The sequence below is a fragment of the Coregonus lavaretus genome (genome assembly GCF_964263955.1).
Source record: "Coregonus lavaretus genome assembly, chromosome: 33".
Taxonomy (NCBI): Eukaryota; Metazoa; Chordata; class Actinopteri; order Salmoniformes; family Salmonidae; genus Coregonus; species Coregonus lavaretus.
This window is the reverse complement of record NC_140020.1, coordinates 21,925,363-21,939,109: the sequence shown is the minus strand read 5'-3', so window position 1 is coordinate 21,939,109 and position 13,747 is coordinate 21,925,363. Positions and strand designations below refer to the sequence as shown.

At 43.7% G+C, this 13,747-nt stretch overlaps 1 protein-coding gene across 1 annotated transcript in view; it reads right to left on the bottom strand.

The window, feature by feature from the left end:
* syne2a (spectrin repeat containing, nuclear envelope 2a) overlaps positions 1-13,747 on the bottom strand; it is a 242,120-nt gene that overhangs the window by 124,175 nt on the left and 104,198 nt on the right. The window contains exons 50-57 of the mRNA XM_084151514.1: positions 13,396-13,551; positions 12,412-12,641; positions 10,159-12,223; positions 8,657-8,991; positions 7,499-7,643; positions 6,903-7,103; positions 5,304-5,563; positions 1,654-1,804 (exon numbers count right to left, since the gene is read on the bottom strand). Coding sequence (XP_084007640.1) covers positions 1,654-1,804; positions 5,304-5,563; positions 6,903-7,103; positions 7,499-7,643; positions 8,657-8,991; positions 10,159-12,223; positions 12,412-12,641; positions 13,396-13,551 — 3,543 coding nt within the window. The remainder of the gene's footprint in view (positions 1-1,653; positions 1,805-5,303; positions 5,564-6,902; positions 7,104-7,498; positions 7,644-8,656; positions 8,992-10,158; positions 12,224-12,411; positions 12,642-13,395; positions 13,552-13,747) is intronic.

Genomic DNA, 13,747 nt, shown 5'->3' with positions numbered 1-13,747 from the left:
ATAGAGAACGAGAGAGGGAGAGAAATAGATACCATGTGAATGTGCCTTAAACCCCCTAAGGTCGATGTCCGCGTCCCCACGGAAATCTAATTAGCGTAATAATTTTTTTTTGCATAAAAATCTGTCAGTTTAAGCTAGAGATATCTGTTTCTTTGCATTGGATGCGTCTCAATTCCCACGTCTGCCTATTTCGCACTTCCACATCTGTGGTGAAAGATGACAGAGCTAAAGTGGTGTTTGTCAGACCATGAGACATCCCGAAAATGTGTCTTCTCACAAAATCGTCTGTAGCATCCGAACGGTTTGGCCTACAAACTATTATACCCCTCTATGGAAAGATGAGACTCTCACAAACATGATGGTGTTCTCCGTTTTGCGGTATGACCCCCACAAGCGTCTTGGGACTCGTCTGAAGTCAGTACAGCCAATCTGCCAACTTCTGTCTGTAGCGTCCGAACAGTTTGGGCTACACACTTATATGACCCCTCTGTGGGAAGGTGAGACTCTCACAAACATGTTTGTGTTGGTTGTTCTGCTCTAAGCTGCCCACAGGCCTCACAAGACTCATCTGAAGGTCCCCCGGTACCAGTTGAAAACATTTATGGAAGTACTATATATATGGACACTGGACACTGTTTTGTGCCAAAAATAAGGGGTTAGTTACATACATGTAAAAAATAAAAAAATTAAAAAGAATGATTCCTGATTTTTATTATATCCATCAGATATAGGACAGACACCTCAGAACAAACTTCCTTTAGATTTTTTTTTGGGGGGGGGATTATCTGTTGTAATGTAGTGAATCTGTTATTCAAAGCATTTGTATGGCTAATCGCACCTATGCCAAATACACATTTTAATCAAATAATTTTTTATATATATATTTTTATACTTCAAGAGGTCTTAAAATTCCAAATCAAATAGCAAAATTATCCTTGGTATGACCTTCTTAAAACAATTCCATCTATCTTAGTAGAACCCCCCCTCCCCCGGCTTAGACAGGGCTTAGTCTCTTATGGGTTCTAAACTGTCTCCAAAAACGGCCTTCTTAAGCGCAGCAAACTCTACTGAATCTAATGAGGCATTAAGGACCTGTTGTCTCCACTTAAAAGTTAGCAGGTAAAGTAACTGCAGAATTGACTGAGGAGAGTTCAAAAGATGCTCGGGTCAGCGGGAGGAGAAAGGAGAAAGGAAGCTCCAACCATAGAATCAGAATGACTAGTTCAATTCAACGGTTGGGATACACATAACAGGACTGTTTATAACTTATGAGTCATGAATTGACTGAGGAGAGTCATGATGTAGCCTATTTAAAGGGGAAGTTCAGTTTTTTAAAACTTAATGTTAACGATGGCTAAAGTTAGCTGAGGTTTGTAGTGGCTGTTTCAAGAAAAGTTTACCATGTTATAGTTTCTTCTGGCCCATACAATAAATTAATCTCTCTCTCTAGCCTCTAAATGGAGAACTCCTGTAGCTCAGTTGGTAGAGCATGGTGCTTGCAACACCAGGGTTGTGGGTTCGTTTCCCACGGGGGGCCAGTATGAAAAATGTATGCACTCACTAACTGTAAGTCGCTCTGGATAAGAGCGTCTGCTAAATGACTAAAATGTAAATGTAAATAAAGAATACAGTGTATTTCCCATAGTAGCTCACCTTTAGTTGGCGTGTGCTGGGGTGGGACGCCAGAATGGAGAGCAGGGTAGCCACTTGCTGCGCCACCTCTCCGATCTGCTCCTGCAAGCGCTCCCTCTCCTGCTCCTCTGAAAGCGCCACGCTCTGGACCAGCATGCTCTGCTCTCTCAAACTGTGTGGGCACAATGTCACCCTCACAATGTTAAAGGTAGGCTCAGCAATATGACATAATCATACACTGTCATAGGGCAACTTCCCAGACTTTACACAGAGAGGAAGAGGCAAAGGCAGATGCTGGACTGCGCCTCTATTTCTGTCAGCGGGAAAATGGAAGTGGGGTTTATTTTGTATAGAGGGCAATGGGAGAGTGTTGATTTTGGTCAACATAAAAATGTATTGCTAATTTGCTACGTGAGGCCTATTTGATTGAATATAAGTTTTGTAATGCTTAGGTTGTTACAAATGTATTGATATAAGTGGATGCGCTTGACATCCCTCCAACCTGGAGAAAAAAATAATGTTATATCGGAGGTGTGCCTGTTGTTCACATGCGAAGCTGCCATTTAATTGACTAGAATGTTCTCGCTTGCTCCCGCCTCCTCCAGCCTGCCTTCCACCTTTACGGACACTGATTCACATAGAGTGGAGACTCCAATATCTTGTCAGTATATACAACAATTTTAGCTTTACAGACATTTCTTTCAGCATGGCCACATTGGGATGAGTTTTGGTAGATTTGAATTTTGTAGTTGTAGATTTCTATCAGCAGGAAGTCGCCCCACTGTGTAAGATGATCTCATTAGGCTCAGTCTACCTTTAATAACCTGACAGTCCTCGAAATCGGGCATTAGAATCACTTAAAAATATATATATGTTTACATTACTTATTGTATTGATAAATCCAGACCTTCCTAGGACCATTTAAGGGTCCTCTGTCGAATAAACGTGTATTTGCCTCCCTCTAGTGGTCGGCTGCATCATTACATCAATTTATATAACTTCACTGTGACGTCACGTCAAAGGGGCGGTCCTTACAAAAACATTTATCCAGCTCGACTGCTTCACAGCACAGACATGGCAAAGCAATCGCTGAATTTGTCTCGAGCAGGCAGATATAAATACTAAATACTTTCATAGCTCTAGGAAAAAGAATGTGACCTACACGCTTCCTTAAACCTAAAATAAATAAAGAAGTAATTTTGTGTGGAAGTCCAAAATATTCTTTTTTTATACGTATGCTCAAAACTACAAAATCGAGCCCTTTAAATAGCCCTTCACCCCTTGTCTATAGGAGGGATGCACACCGTTTAAATGGCCCAAATGTTGATTTAGACGTTCACAAATTTAACAGATTTTGACTATCACTAATGTCATGATACGTTTGGTAAAGCAATAAAGAAGGTGAAATATTTTGGGTAGATTTTCCTAAAACAGATTACAACAGATTACAATAGATTACAATAGGCATATTATAAAGTATGAAAAGGCTTGTTCATTCAGAATTCTTTTATTTTGATCATATCATCATATTTGTATATGTTTTATTATACTTTGATTGTGTACTGGATCTTTTGGGTTGAAAAGTGTTTTTTTCTCAGACATAAATAAACAAAGGTCATAGCTTTCTGGACACACACACACACACATACACACTACTACATTAATACAATATTGCCCTCTTGCTAGAGTGATGACTACAGCCATAGCGAAACAGTACAAAACAGCTGTCAGCTCAACTGTTTTTAATATCAATTTGCCATTCCCCCCAGAAATGTCCGGGAAATTGCAGGTGCCTTGGTGGAAGAGTGGGGTAACATCTCACAGCAAGAACTGGCAAATCTGGTGCAGTCCATGAGGAGGAGATGCACTGCAGTACTTAATGCAGCTGGTGGCCACACCAGATACTGACTGTTACTTTTGATTTTGTTGGTAATCACAGAAGTCAGACGTTTCTTGTAGTTGGCCACCAGGTTTGCACACATCTCAGGAGGGATTTTGTCCCACTCCTCTTTGCAGATCTTCTCCAAGTCATTAAGGTTTCGAGGCTGACGTTTGGCAACTCGAACATTCAGCTCCCTCCACAGATTTTCTATGGGATTAAGGTCTGGAGACTGGCTAGGCCACTCCAGGACCTTAATGTGCTTCTTCTTGAGCCACTCCTTTGTTGCCTTGGCCGTGTGTTTTGGGTCATTGTCATGCTGGAATACCCATCCACGACCCATTTTCAATGCCCTGGCTGAGGGAAGGAGGTTCTCACCCAAGATTTGACGGTACATGGCCCTGTCCATCGTCCCTTTGATGCGGTGAAGTTGTCCTGTCCCCTTAGCAGAAAAACACCCCCAAAGCATTATGTTTCCACCTCCATGTTTGACGTGGGGATGGTGTTCTTGGGGTCATAGGCAGCATTCCTCCTCCTCCAAACACGGCGAGTTGAGTTGATGCCAAAGAGCTCCATTTTGGTCTCATCTGACCACAACACTTTCACCCAGTTCTCCTCTGAATCATTCAGATGTTCATTGGCAAACTTCAGACGGGCCTGTATATGTGCTTTCTTGAGCAGGGGGACCTTGCGGGCGTTGCAGGATTTCAGTCCTTCACAGCGTAGTGTGTTACCAATTATTTTCTTGGTGACTATGGTCCCAGCTGCCTTGAGATCATTGACAAGATCCTCCCGTGTAGTTCTGGGCTGATTCCTCACCGTTCTCATGATCATTGCAACTCCACGAGGTGAGATCTTGCATGGAGCCCCAGGCCGAGGGAGATTGACAGTTATTTTGTGTTTCTTCCATTTGTGAATAATCGCACCAACTGTTGACACCTTCTCACCAAGCTGCTTGGCGATGGTCTTGTAGCCCATTCCAGCCTTGTGTAGGTCTACAATCTTGTCCCTGACATCCTTGGAGAGCTCTTTGGTCTTGGCCATGGTGGAGAGTTTGGAATCTGATTGATTGATTGCTTCTGTGGACAGGTGTCTTTTATACAGGTAACAAGCTGAGATTAGGAGCACTCCCTTTAAGAGTGTGCTCCTAATCTCAGCTCGTTACCTGTATAAAAGACACCTGGGAGCCAGAAATCTTTCTGATTGAGAGGGGGTCAAATACTTATTTCCCTCATTAAAATGCAAATCAATTTATAACATTTATGACATGCATTTTTCTGGATTTTTTTGTTGTTATTCTGTCTCTCACTGTTCAAATAAACCTACCATTAAAATTATAGACTGATCATTTCTTTGTCAGTGGGCAAACGTACAAAATCAGCAGGGGATCAAATACTTTTTTCCCTCACTGTATATGTGCTTAAATGTTTCCTAGAATCATATTGACACTCATGGTGTGTAATAGTACACCTACTGTCAACATTTGTCAATAAACAGTGTTAATAAACAGTGTCAATATGATTGTCTGCACACCTATGGCAAAGGCTCCAGGGTTCTTGCGCTGACAACTAATGTTTATGTAAAAAGAAAAAGGAAAACATTTAAACCCACATACAGCTTTTTCTGCATTGTGCTTTTCTATTCCTGAGGTGTGTGTATGTGTGTGTGTGTGTGTGTGTGTGTGTGTGTGTGTGTGTGTGTGCATGCGTGCGTGTGTGCCATGTGAATTGTGTGAGTGAGTTTCGAAAGACGGAGTATTTGTATTTCAAAGAGAGTACTGTATCATCCTTACCTCCTAAGGCGCTCCTGCATGTCCCTCAGCCTTTGGCAGACTGGGATGGGGCTAGCTGTCTCCTGAGGGCTGGACTCACCCAGGAGCTGGGAGAGCCGGAGCTCCAGGGAGGTCAGGATTCGCTGTTCCCGCTCTAGCCCAATCTGGTGCTGCTCTGTCTGCACTAGCAGAACCAGTGGGCCTCCCTGAGCGGAGCTCACTGTGGTGGGGTCCGGCAGCTCACCCTGCAGCTTGTCCAGAGCACTGCTGCATTGAGCCATCTGGGACACCCAAAGGACACACAACCACAAACACAGTGGGGAAAAAAAGTATTTAGTCAGCCACCAATTGTACAAGTTCTCCCACTTAAAAATATGAGAGAGGCCTGTAATTTTCATCATAGGTACACGTCAACTATGACAGACAAATTGAGAAAAAAAATCTAGAAAATCACATTGTAGGATTTTTTATGAATTTATTTGCAAATTATGGTGGAAAATAAGTATTTGGTCACCTACAAACAAGCAAGATTTCTGGCTCTCACAGACCTGTAAAAACTTCTTTAAGAGGCTCCTCTGTCCTCCACTCGTTACCTGTATTAATGGCACCTGTTTGAACTTGTTATCAGTATAAAAGACACCTGTCCACAACCTCAAACAGTCACACTCCAAACTCCACTATGGCCAAGACCAAAGAGCTGTCAAAGGACACCAGAAACAAAATTGTAGACCTGCACCAGGCTGGGAAGACTGAATCTGCAATAGGTAAGCAGCTTGGTTTGAAGAAATCAACTGTGGGAGCAATTATTAGGAAATGGAAGACATACAAGACCACTGATAATCTCCCTCGATCTGGGGCTCCACGCAAGATCTCACCCCGTGGGGTCAAAATGATCACAAGAACGGTGAACAAAAAATACCAGCAACAGTGTGTGAAAACCTTGTGAAGACTTACAGAAAACGTTTGACCTGTGTCATTGCCAACAAAGGGTATATAACAAAGTATTGAGAAACTTTTGTTATTGACCAAATACTTACTTTCCACCATAATTTGCAAATACATTCATAAAAAATCCTACAATGTGATTTTCTGGATTTTTTTTTCTCATTTTGTCTGTAATAGTTGACGTGTACCTATGATGAAAATTACAGGCCTCTCTCATCTTTTTAAGTGGGAGAACTTGCACAATTGGTGGCTGACTAAATACTTTTTTCCCCCACTCTATTTACACATAGGCGTACAATACTACTACACACACTTTTGTACAAAAACAAACAAGGTATTTCCAAAGCCCTACTCTTTGTGGATCAACTATGTGTAAAGTATTATGAATATATACATAAAAAATACGTTATGAGCCATGTGCTGTTGTGAAGGTAAGAATAATCACCTTTATAATACATGTATGTATATTTATCATGTGCCGGGCCTACTAAAGGCTTCTATTTAATGGAGTGCTCATCCGGGGTGAAGTCATGTAGTCCAACAAAGAAAAGTAATTATTTTTTGGACTACATGCATTTATTCATATGTAATATACTTATTATATAACATATACTATATTACATTATGACCATTAAAGGACCAGTTCACTGAAGATAGTTCGGTCACGTGACTCACGCTCTTGGTGACGTCCCTCCACTCCACCCCTCTCTGCTCTAAGCGTGCCCGGAGGAGGCTGACGCCGCGCCGCAGTGCCGCCCAGCGCCTCCAGAGGGCACCCAGTGCCCCCTCGGTGCCCACACAGCACCCCCGCAGTGGGCACACCGCCCTCAGCTCCTCCAGCTTCCCAGCTATAGACAGCACCTCCTCCGACAGTGTCTTCACATTAAGAGATTAATCAATCAGTCAAATGTATTGTATACAGAATATATCCCTTTCTTTTACAACATGTGTCACAAAGTGCTTTATAGTGCGGCAGAACTGTGGTGTGGCAGAGCTGTGGTGTAGTGGCAACACACATGTAACTCACTGATGGATACTGGGGTTCAAGCCCTGTGTCCTCCCCTGTACCTTTTTCCCCCCTCTCCACCTCTGTATCCCCTTGATATCTAATCAGTCTAAATAAAGCTTGAAGAAATGCTTTTTAAAAACAAGTGCTTGACAGTAAACGGGACCATACCCCCGAAAAGTAAGCAGGAGAACAGTGGCAAGGAAAAACTCCCTAGAAGGAATAAACTCTGAGAAGAACCACTGATGCATAGCACTTCACACACCTTGGCTCTATCCTGTTGGTCAGCACAGTTGGTGTATGATGTCACTTCCTGGGCAGCACACTCAGAGAGCCTTGATTCGTTGTTCTTCAGGATCTGCCATACCTCCTCATGACACTTCCTGTGGAGGCTTTGTCTGTCCGCACACCTATGGAATAGATACAAAACAAATATGTTGACTGAAAATCGTCCGGTTTTAATGTCCGGTTTTAATGTTGTTTACATTTTCATGTTTTTTAAGTCATTGTGAAGCTAAAAGCTCATTTGTACTCTGGGTGGAAAATTAGGATTTGGTTTGATCTACTGTACTCTTTTACATGCACATAAATCAACATGTCTGTTTTTACATCAATGTAAATGTACCAGTGTTAGAAGCTAATTTACATCCAAAGTTCCCAGATCCGTAGCTTTCTACTCTAATCTTATTTGATTCAATGCAACATAAAATACATAGACATGAGCTGCATCCTCATCCAGGCTTTCATTTAGTTATCATCAAACGAGGGTGAACAGAGGGAAAAGTAACAAGGCACTAAAATTTCATTTATTAGACTGCTGAACCTATTTGTCTCAATTACACCAACATTTTTGGAGCAATTCCATTTCAGCAGAGACTAGAGACATGGGTCTCGGAGTGCTAAACTGTGGTCAACATGAAGTGTACGAAATATAATTATTATGTTCCCATCCGCTCAGCACCCGCTCAGCAACCTGCCTAATTTAGTTGATTACCCCTGATATAAGTGGTCCTATTGCTGTTCAATGTGTAAATTGTTGTTTTCTAAACTGTAGTGCTTTGTGTTTTATGTTGTAAATGTGTCTGCAACTTTGTGTGCTGCTATTTTAGCCAGGTCTCTCTTGTAAAAGATTATTAATCTCAATGAGACTAACCTGGTAAAATAAATAAACACATAAAAATACATAGGGGTGCCTTGCCACATCATAGTGGCATGCGGCATGTCACATTCCCCCCAAAATGTAATAGCTTAGAAAGGTTGACAATGCATGACTATTTGGTGACCAATGTTCAGCATCTAATGTTCATCAAGCTTCTTTGTACGATAACTTTTAGAGTGTGACTGTGTTTAAATGTGACCAAAACAGCAAGGACCAAAGGCCATGTGTAACCTTTGATGAGTGAGTATGTAACCTTTGTCCTACCTCTGAAAGGCCTCCATCCTGAGCTCAACCTTGGCCTCGAGTGCGGCCCTCTCCACCAAAATGTGGCTCAGGACCCGGATGTGGAGCTGCTCGCTCTTGGGGAAAGAGAGGCAGGCCTGCTGTGGTGACAGCTCCAGGAGATGGCTGATTTGCACCTGGAGACTCTCCCCCAGGGAGGCTAGGGGCTCTTGGGTGTATCGTTTCTCCTCTGTGCAGTCCACAAATCCACCTGGAGGTGCCAGGAACATGGCCTCGGCTTCGTGGAGGAATGTTACCACTCCTTGGGCAGCCCAGTGGTAATCCTTCATGGCTTCCCGAGCATGGGACAAACTCTCCTACAGGACATATTCAAGATTATTAAAAAATATTATTAAGCATTCAGGCAAGGATGTCATTTGAAGTATATCACAATACAATACAAGCTGCGTGGTGGAATGTTATTACACATACAACATTAAAGTCAGTTCCAATAGAAGTTAAGGAAAATGTTTGAGGGATAAATTGTTGTAATACGCCATTTCAGAGATAGTGTGTATTACATTGCATAAAATATGCAAGATTTTAGTTGGTTGACATATCTCCTTAATCAATAAGGCACAAGAGGCAGTGCTATATAATGAATACAGTCACAGGTAAATGGCGTTGTTCTCATTTACCTGTGGCTGTATTCATTATATAGCACTGACTCGTGTGCCGTATTGCTTTTATAAAACATTACCAACATACATATTAAAATAACAATGAAACATTATTTTGATAAGTAAATTATTTCACTAGAATACTGTATATGGTCTGGCCAAAAATCTGGTCAATAGTTATTTTGGTAATGTTTCTGCCAGTTGCTACCAGTCGTTAATTATTTTGGCAAAGTTGCTATGCAAAAGAACTGGTCGTCCGTTCTAACAAAAATGGTTGCTATGCAGGTTGACTAACATTTTTATCACTTGCTGGCTAGCTAGCCAACACAGTTACATCAAACATTGCACCTGGAATGACAGTAAACTAGCCACATTTTCATTTGTGCGTGATTCTGCCTGGCTCAGGAAAAGTTCATGTCTTGTCTGGGCACTGTTCCCTCTCTATGGTACAGGGGAGATCGTTTTTCAAAAGTGAAACATTGTTTCCATGGTCGGACAGGCAGACAGCAAGGCTTATAATAAACCCCACTGTTACAAACCAAATAGTATCCTAGAAGCAAGGGGAAATAATGTGTGAGTTGAGATAAATTCAAGAGATGATTCGGACAGCAACATGAACATGAGGATATTCTTATAGAGGCGCAGTGATAATTCAGATGGAACTGTTAGCAGGCATAGGTGTGCATGTGTCGGCGAATACAGTACGGCTTGGAACACTGCTCGTCCAATAAGCATCTAGGATCCAAATTATTATTATTATGTCAACCAACTCAAATTTCATGCATATTTTATGAAATGTAATGCACACTGTTGCTGAAATTGTGAATTACAACAATTGTAATGTAATGAGCCCACTGAATTTACCATGAATGCGTGGCACTTCTGCACAATGTCATTCCTCAGGGTGTACAGCTCCCCACACTGGCTCATCTCCACTTGCTCTCTCTGCCCCAAAGCTTCCAACACCCGCATGACAGACTCTACGTTCCTCCAGATCACCCAGCACCTCTGTAGTGCTATATTGATGGCCCTCACATCTGGCTCCACCGGGTCAGACTCTGTCAGCTCCTGCCTGACCTGTTGAAGAAGGTCCATCATGGCAGGAAGCTCGGTGCAGAATCTGAGACCCTCCAGAAGCTTTCCCTCTAGGTTTTTGACGTCATCCGTGATGGCAAGCTCCCAGGATTCTAGGTTTTCAACAGTTCGCCGGATCCTCTGCCTCTCCGACAGGAGCAACGTTCTCTCCGATAGATGCAAGTCTTGGGCGATGGCCTCGAGCTGGTCGGAAGCATCCTGGCACTGGGTCTTCACCAGCGGAAGTTCCACCAGAAGAGCCTGGCAAAGCCTGAACCTCTCCCCCATGCTGACTCTCTTGTCTTTGGAGCACTGAGCTCGCTCCTTTGCCACCTCCCTGGAGTCTTCCATGCGCTGCCGGTAGGTCAGGTACTTCTCGTGTTCCAGGGCATGATGGTGGAGCGTTTTCACCCTCTCCTGCAGTTCGCCGATGGTACGCAAGAGGGCGCTTTTCTGGGCCTCTTGGCAGTACTGGAGTTCCTGGATCTGACATTGGTGCTCCAGGAGCATGTGTGTCAAGGGCTCTATGGCAGATAGGGAGTCCTTTGTCACTGGGAACCTCTGCCTCTCCAGGTCGGCCCATATCTGTTGCACGCTCTTCTGGACAGCCGCCAGTTCCTCGGCCGAAGAAGTCCGGGCGTGAAGCAGTTCCTCCAGCTCCCAGTGGGCTGCTTTCACGTGGGCCACCATTCCGTCCACCTCGGTCCGGAGGCCTGTGAGCCTGTTGACCAGAAAGTAGCTCTCTGCTGGACTCAACCCCAAAGAGACCTCCATGCAGGTCTCCAAAAGGGCGTCCATGACAGCCAGCTGTCTTTCTGCTTCCTTGATGGCACCCATGTGAAACTGCAGCTTGCTTTCCAGATCTGAGGTGGTGTCTTTGGACACATTCTCTACATCTGCGGTGACCTCTCTCTCATGGTGTGCCACTGCTAGCCAGGTGCTCACTTTAGAGATCTGGTCCAGTATCTTCTCTCTTTCCTCCAAAACGGCCTCCATTTCCTTCAGAGTACGAGCAGAGTTGTCTGAGACTGTTTCGTAGAGATCCTCCAGGGTCTTCAGTGATGACAGCACTTTGTCAATTTCCCCCTCATCCGAAATCAGTTCTTTCAGGTCCTCAACTTTGGAGTTCACCCTGAAATGCCTTGCCAAAATCTCGGATTGCAGTTTCCTCATGCTGGAAATTTGGAGACGGGCCTCTTCAGGGAAGAGGGCTACCTTTTCAACTGCTGTGATGTGGTTGTCCACCTGCTTGGCCCAGATAATCAAGCCCTGCATTTGCTTGGTGATTTTAGCCAAGGAGGGGTTTGCAATAGAGAATGACTGAGCAGAGAGCAACCTCTGAGTGGAGTCAAGTAAGGAGCTCAAGCTCTGAAGAGTACACTCCACATCCTTCTTCTCCTTCTGCCCAAGAGAGAATTGGGTAAAAGCCTCTGATTGCCCCAGCAGTTGTAGGTACTGCTGGTTGAAGGCTTTCAAGTCAGCAGTCATAAAGGTCAGCTCTAAAGCTCTGTGAGTGTCATGCTGCAATTGAGAGGACTGTAAGAGGGTGATGGACTTTTGAAGAGCCTCAAGCTTGCCATGCAGCTGCTCAGCCTTTTGTAGAAGGATAGAGGACTGAGAAGAACCAATTGAGGCATGCCTCAGGGCTCTATTCCCGGCGCCCTCCAAAAGCCTCCACTCCTCCTGCAGATCCCCTAGCTGAGCGAGGAGCGCCCCTGACCCCTCGGCTTCACTCAGGTGGACAGACACCTGGCAACACACCTGGAGCAGCTCCCCCATCATGCCCTTCTGCTGTTCCATGTTACATAACAGAGTATGTAGTTTTTCAGCCTGAAGCGCACTGCTTCGAGTGTCCCTGTTACATCCCAGGAATAGACAGAGAGCGAATAACTGTTAGTGCATATCTTGGTCAAATTCAAACTCCCCATCAATGATATTCTAAATCAACTGTTCAATTTAAAGGTACACAGAGGGCTAAAGATGCATAAATACAAAAATATGCACAAGAATAGTAGCCCGGACTATGCAAGTTCATGGACTCACAATTGTAGCTCATCCATCTCGCTTGCCCATCTCTCCAGAATGCTCCGGATGGCCTGTGTCTGCCTGTGGTACTGTGTGACCAGGTGGAGCTGAGCCTCTTTGACCTGCACTGTGGCTGAGGCATCCAACAGGGCTGCACTCCATCGCCCCTCCAGATTCGTTGCGACCTCTGGTTCACCGACCACATGGTTTATCGCAGCCACCTGCTCAAGCACGTAGCATCTGCAGTCCTGTAAAAAAGGGCATCACAGGGACACACTCAGTCTGGGATCCAGTGAGCTTGGACCCATAACAAATCTCATCCGTCATTTTAAAAAAGCATATTTTTTTTACAGTATTGAAATCACAGAGGGAAGACAGGCAGGTGTAAGAAACAGTATGAAGGGTTGGAACGGGGATTGAACCCTGATCTTCAGTAGGGAGAGCATATGTGTCTGGAGCTGGGAGGGTTTCCACTAGACCATGGGCTCAGCACATCTCATCTGTATTTATCAAACACTCTACACTTACAAGAAAGCCAAGAAGGGTGATAATGTACTTCAAAAGTTAGACATAGCAAATCAAAGTTAGAAATAGCTTCCTCTCCTTGTCTCATTATACATTATCGTTAACATTGATATGAAAGAACTGGAAAGGTTAAATAAATTAGAGGACTGTTGAGATATCATTATAATGTGCCAGTTGGCTGGAGTGACTAAAAAACCAATGCATGTGCATTCAGGGCAGAAAAAGGAATGTCTTCAGTGGAATCCCAAATAAAGCTTTCCTTATGTAAAAGCATTTAACACAGTGATATCAGTTTGTGGTGTGTAGCCCATTAAATGACAGTTTTGTTTTGTTTATGTTTTGTACTCTGTCTTTTTGTTTTATGGCTGATTGTTTTTATGTAAGATGGTCAGTCTGACACTTGAAAGTGTTTATTTTCAAATGTCTATTATGTTCTTGAAAGGGAAAATTATCAATTAAAAAAGGACAGGCTCCCACCTCAGCCTCCATCAGTTGCCAGGCCATGGTGGCAGGGTTGAGCTGGGCTGGCTGGTAGCGGCATCCTAGAACCCTGAGGACAGTGCGCCCTATTTGGATCTCTGGATTTCTGGCCAAAGGCTGCAGGTACCAATCCGCCTCCATCCACTGGCCTCCCTTCAACATAACAGCACAGATTAAATACAGTAATGGGACATGTTCATGGACCAAACAGAAGAAAACAGACTAAAACAATCTTGATTTGTTTAATAAGAAACACACATTTTCCATTGCAAAACTTTTGAAAGGATTTTCTGTTGCATGCCCTAATGAACACAACCCTGGTATGTACAACCAGACCTGGGTTGGATGT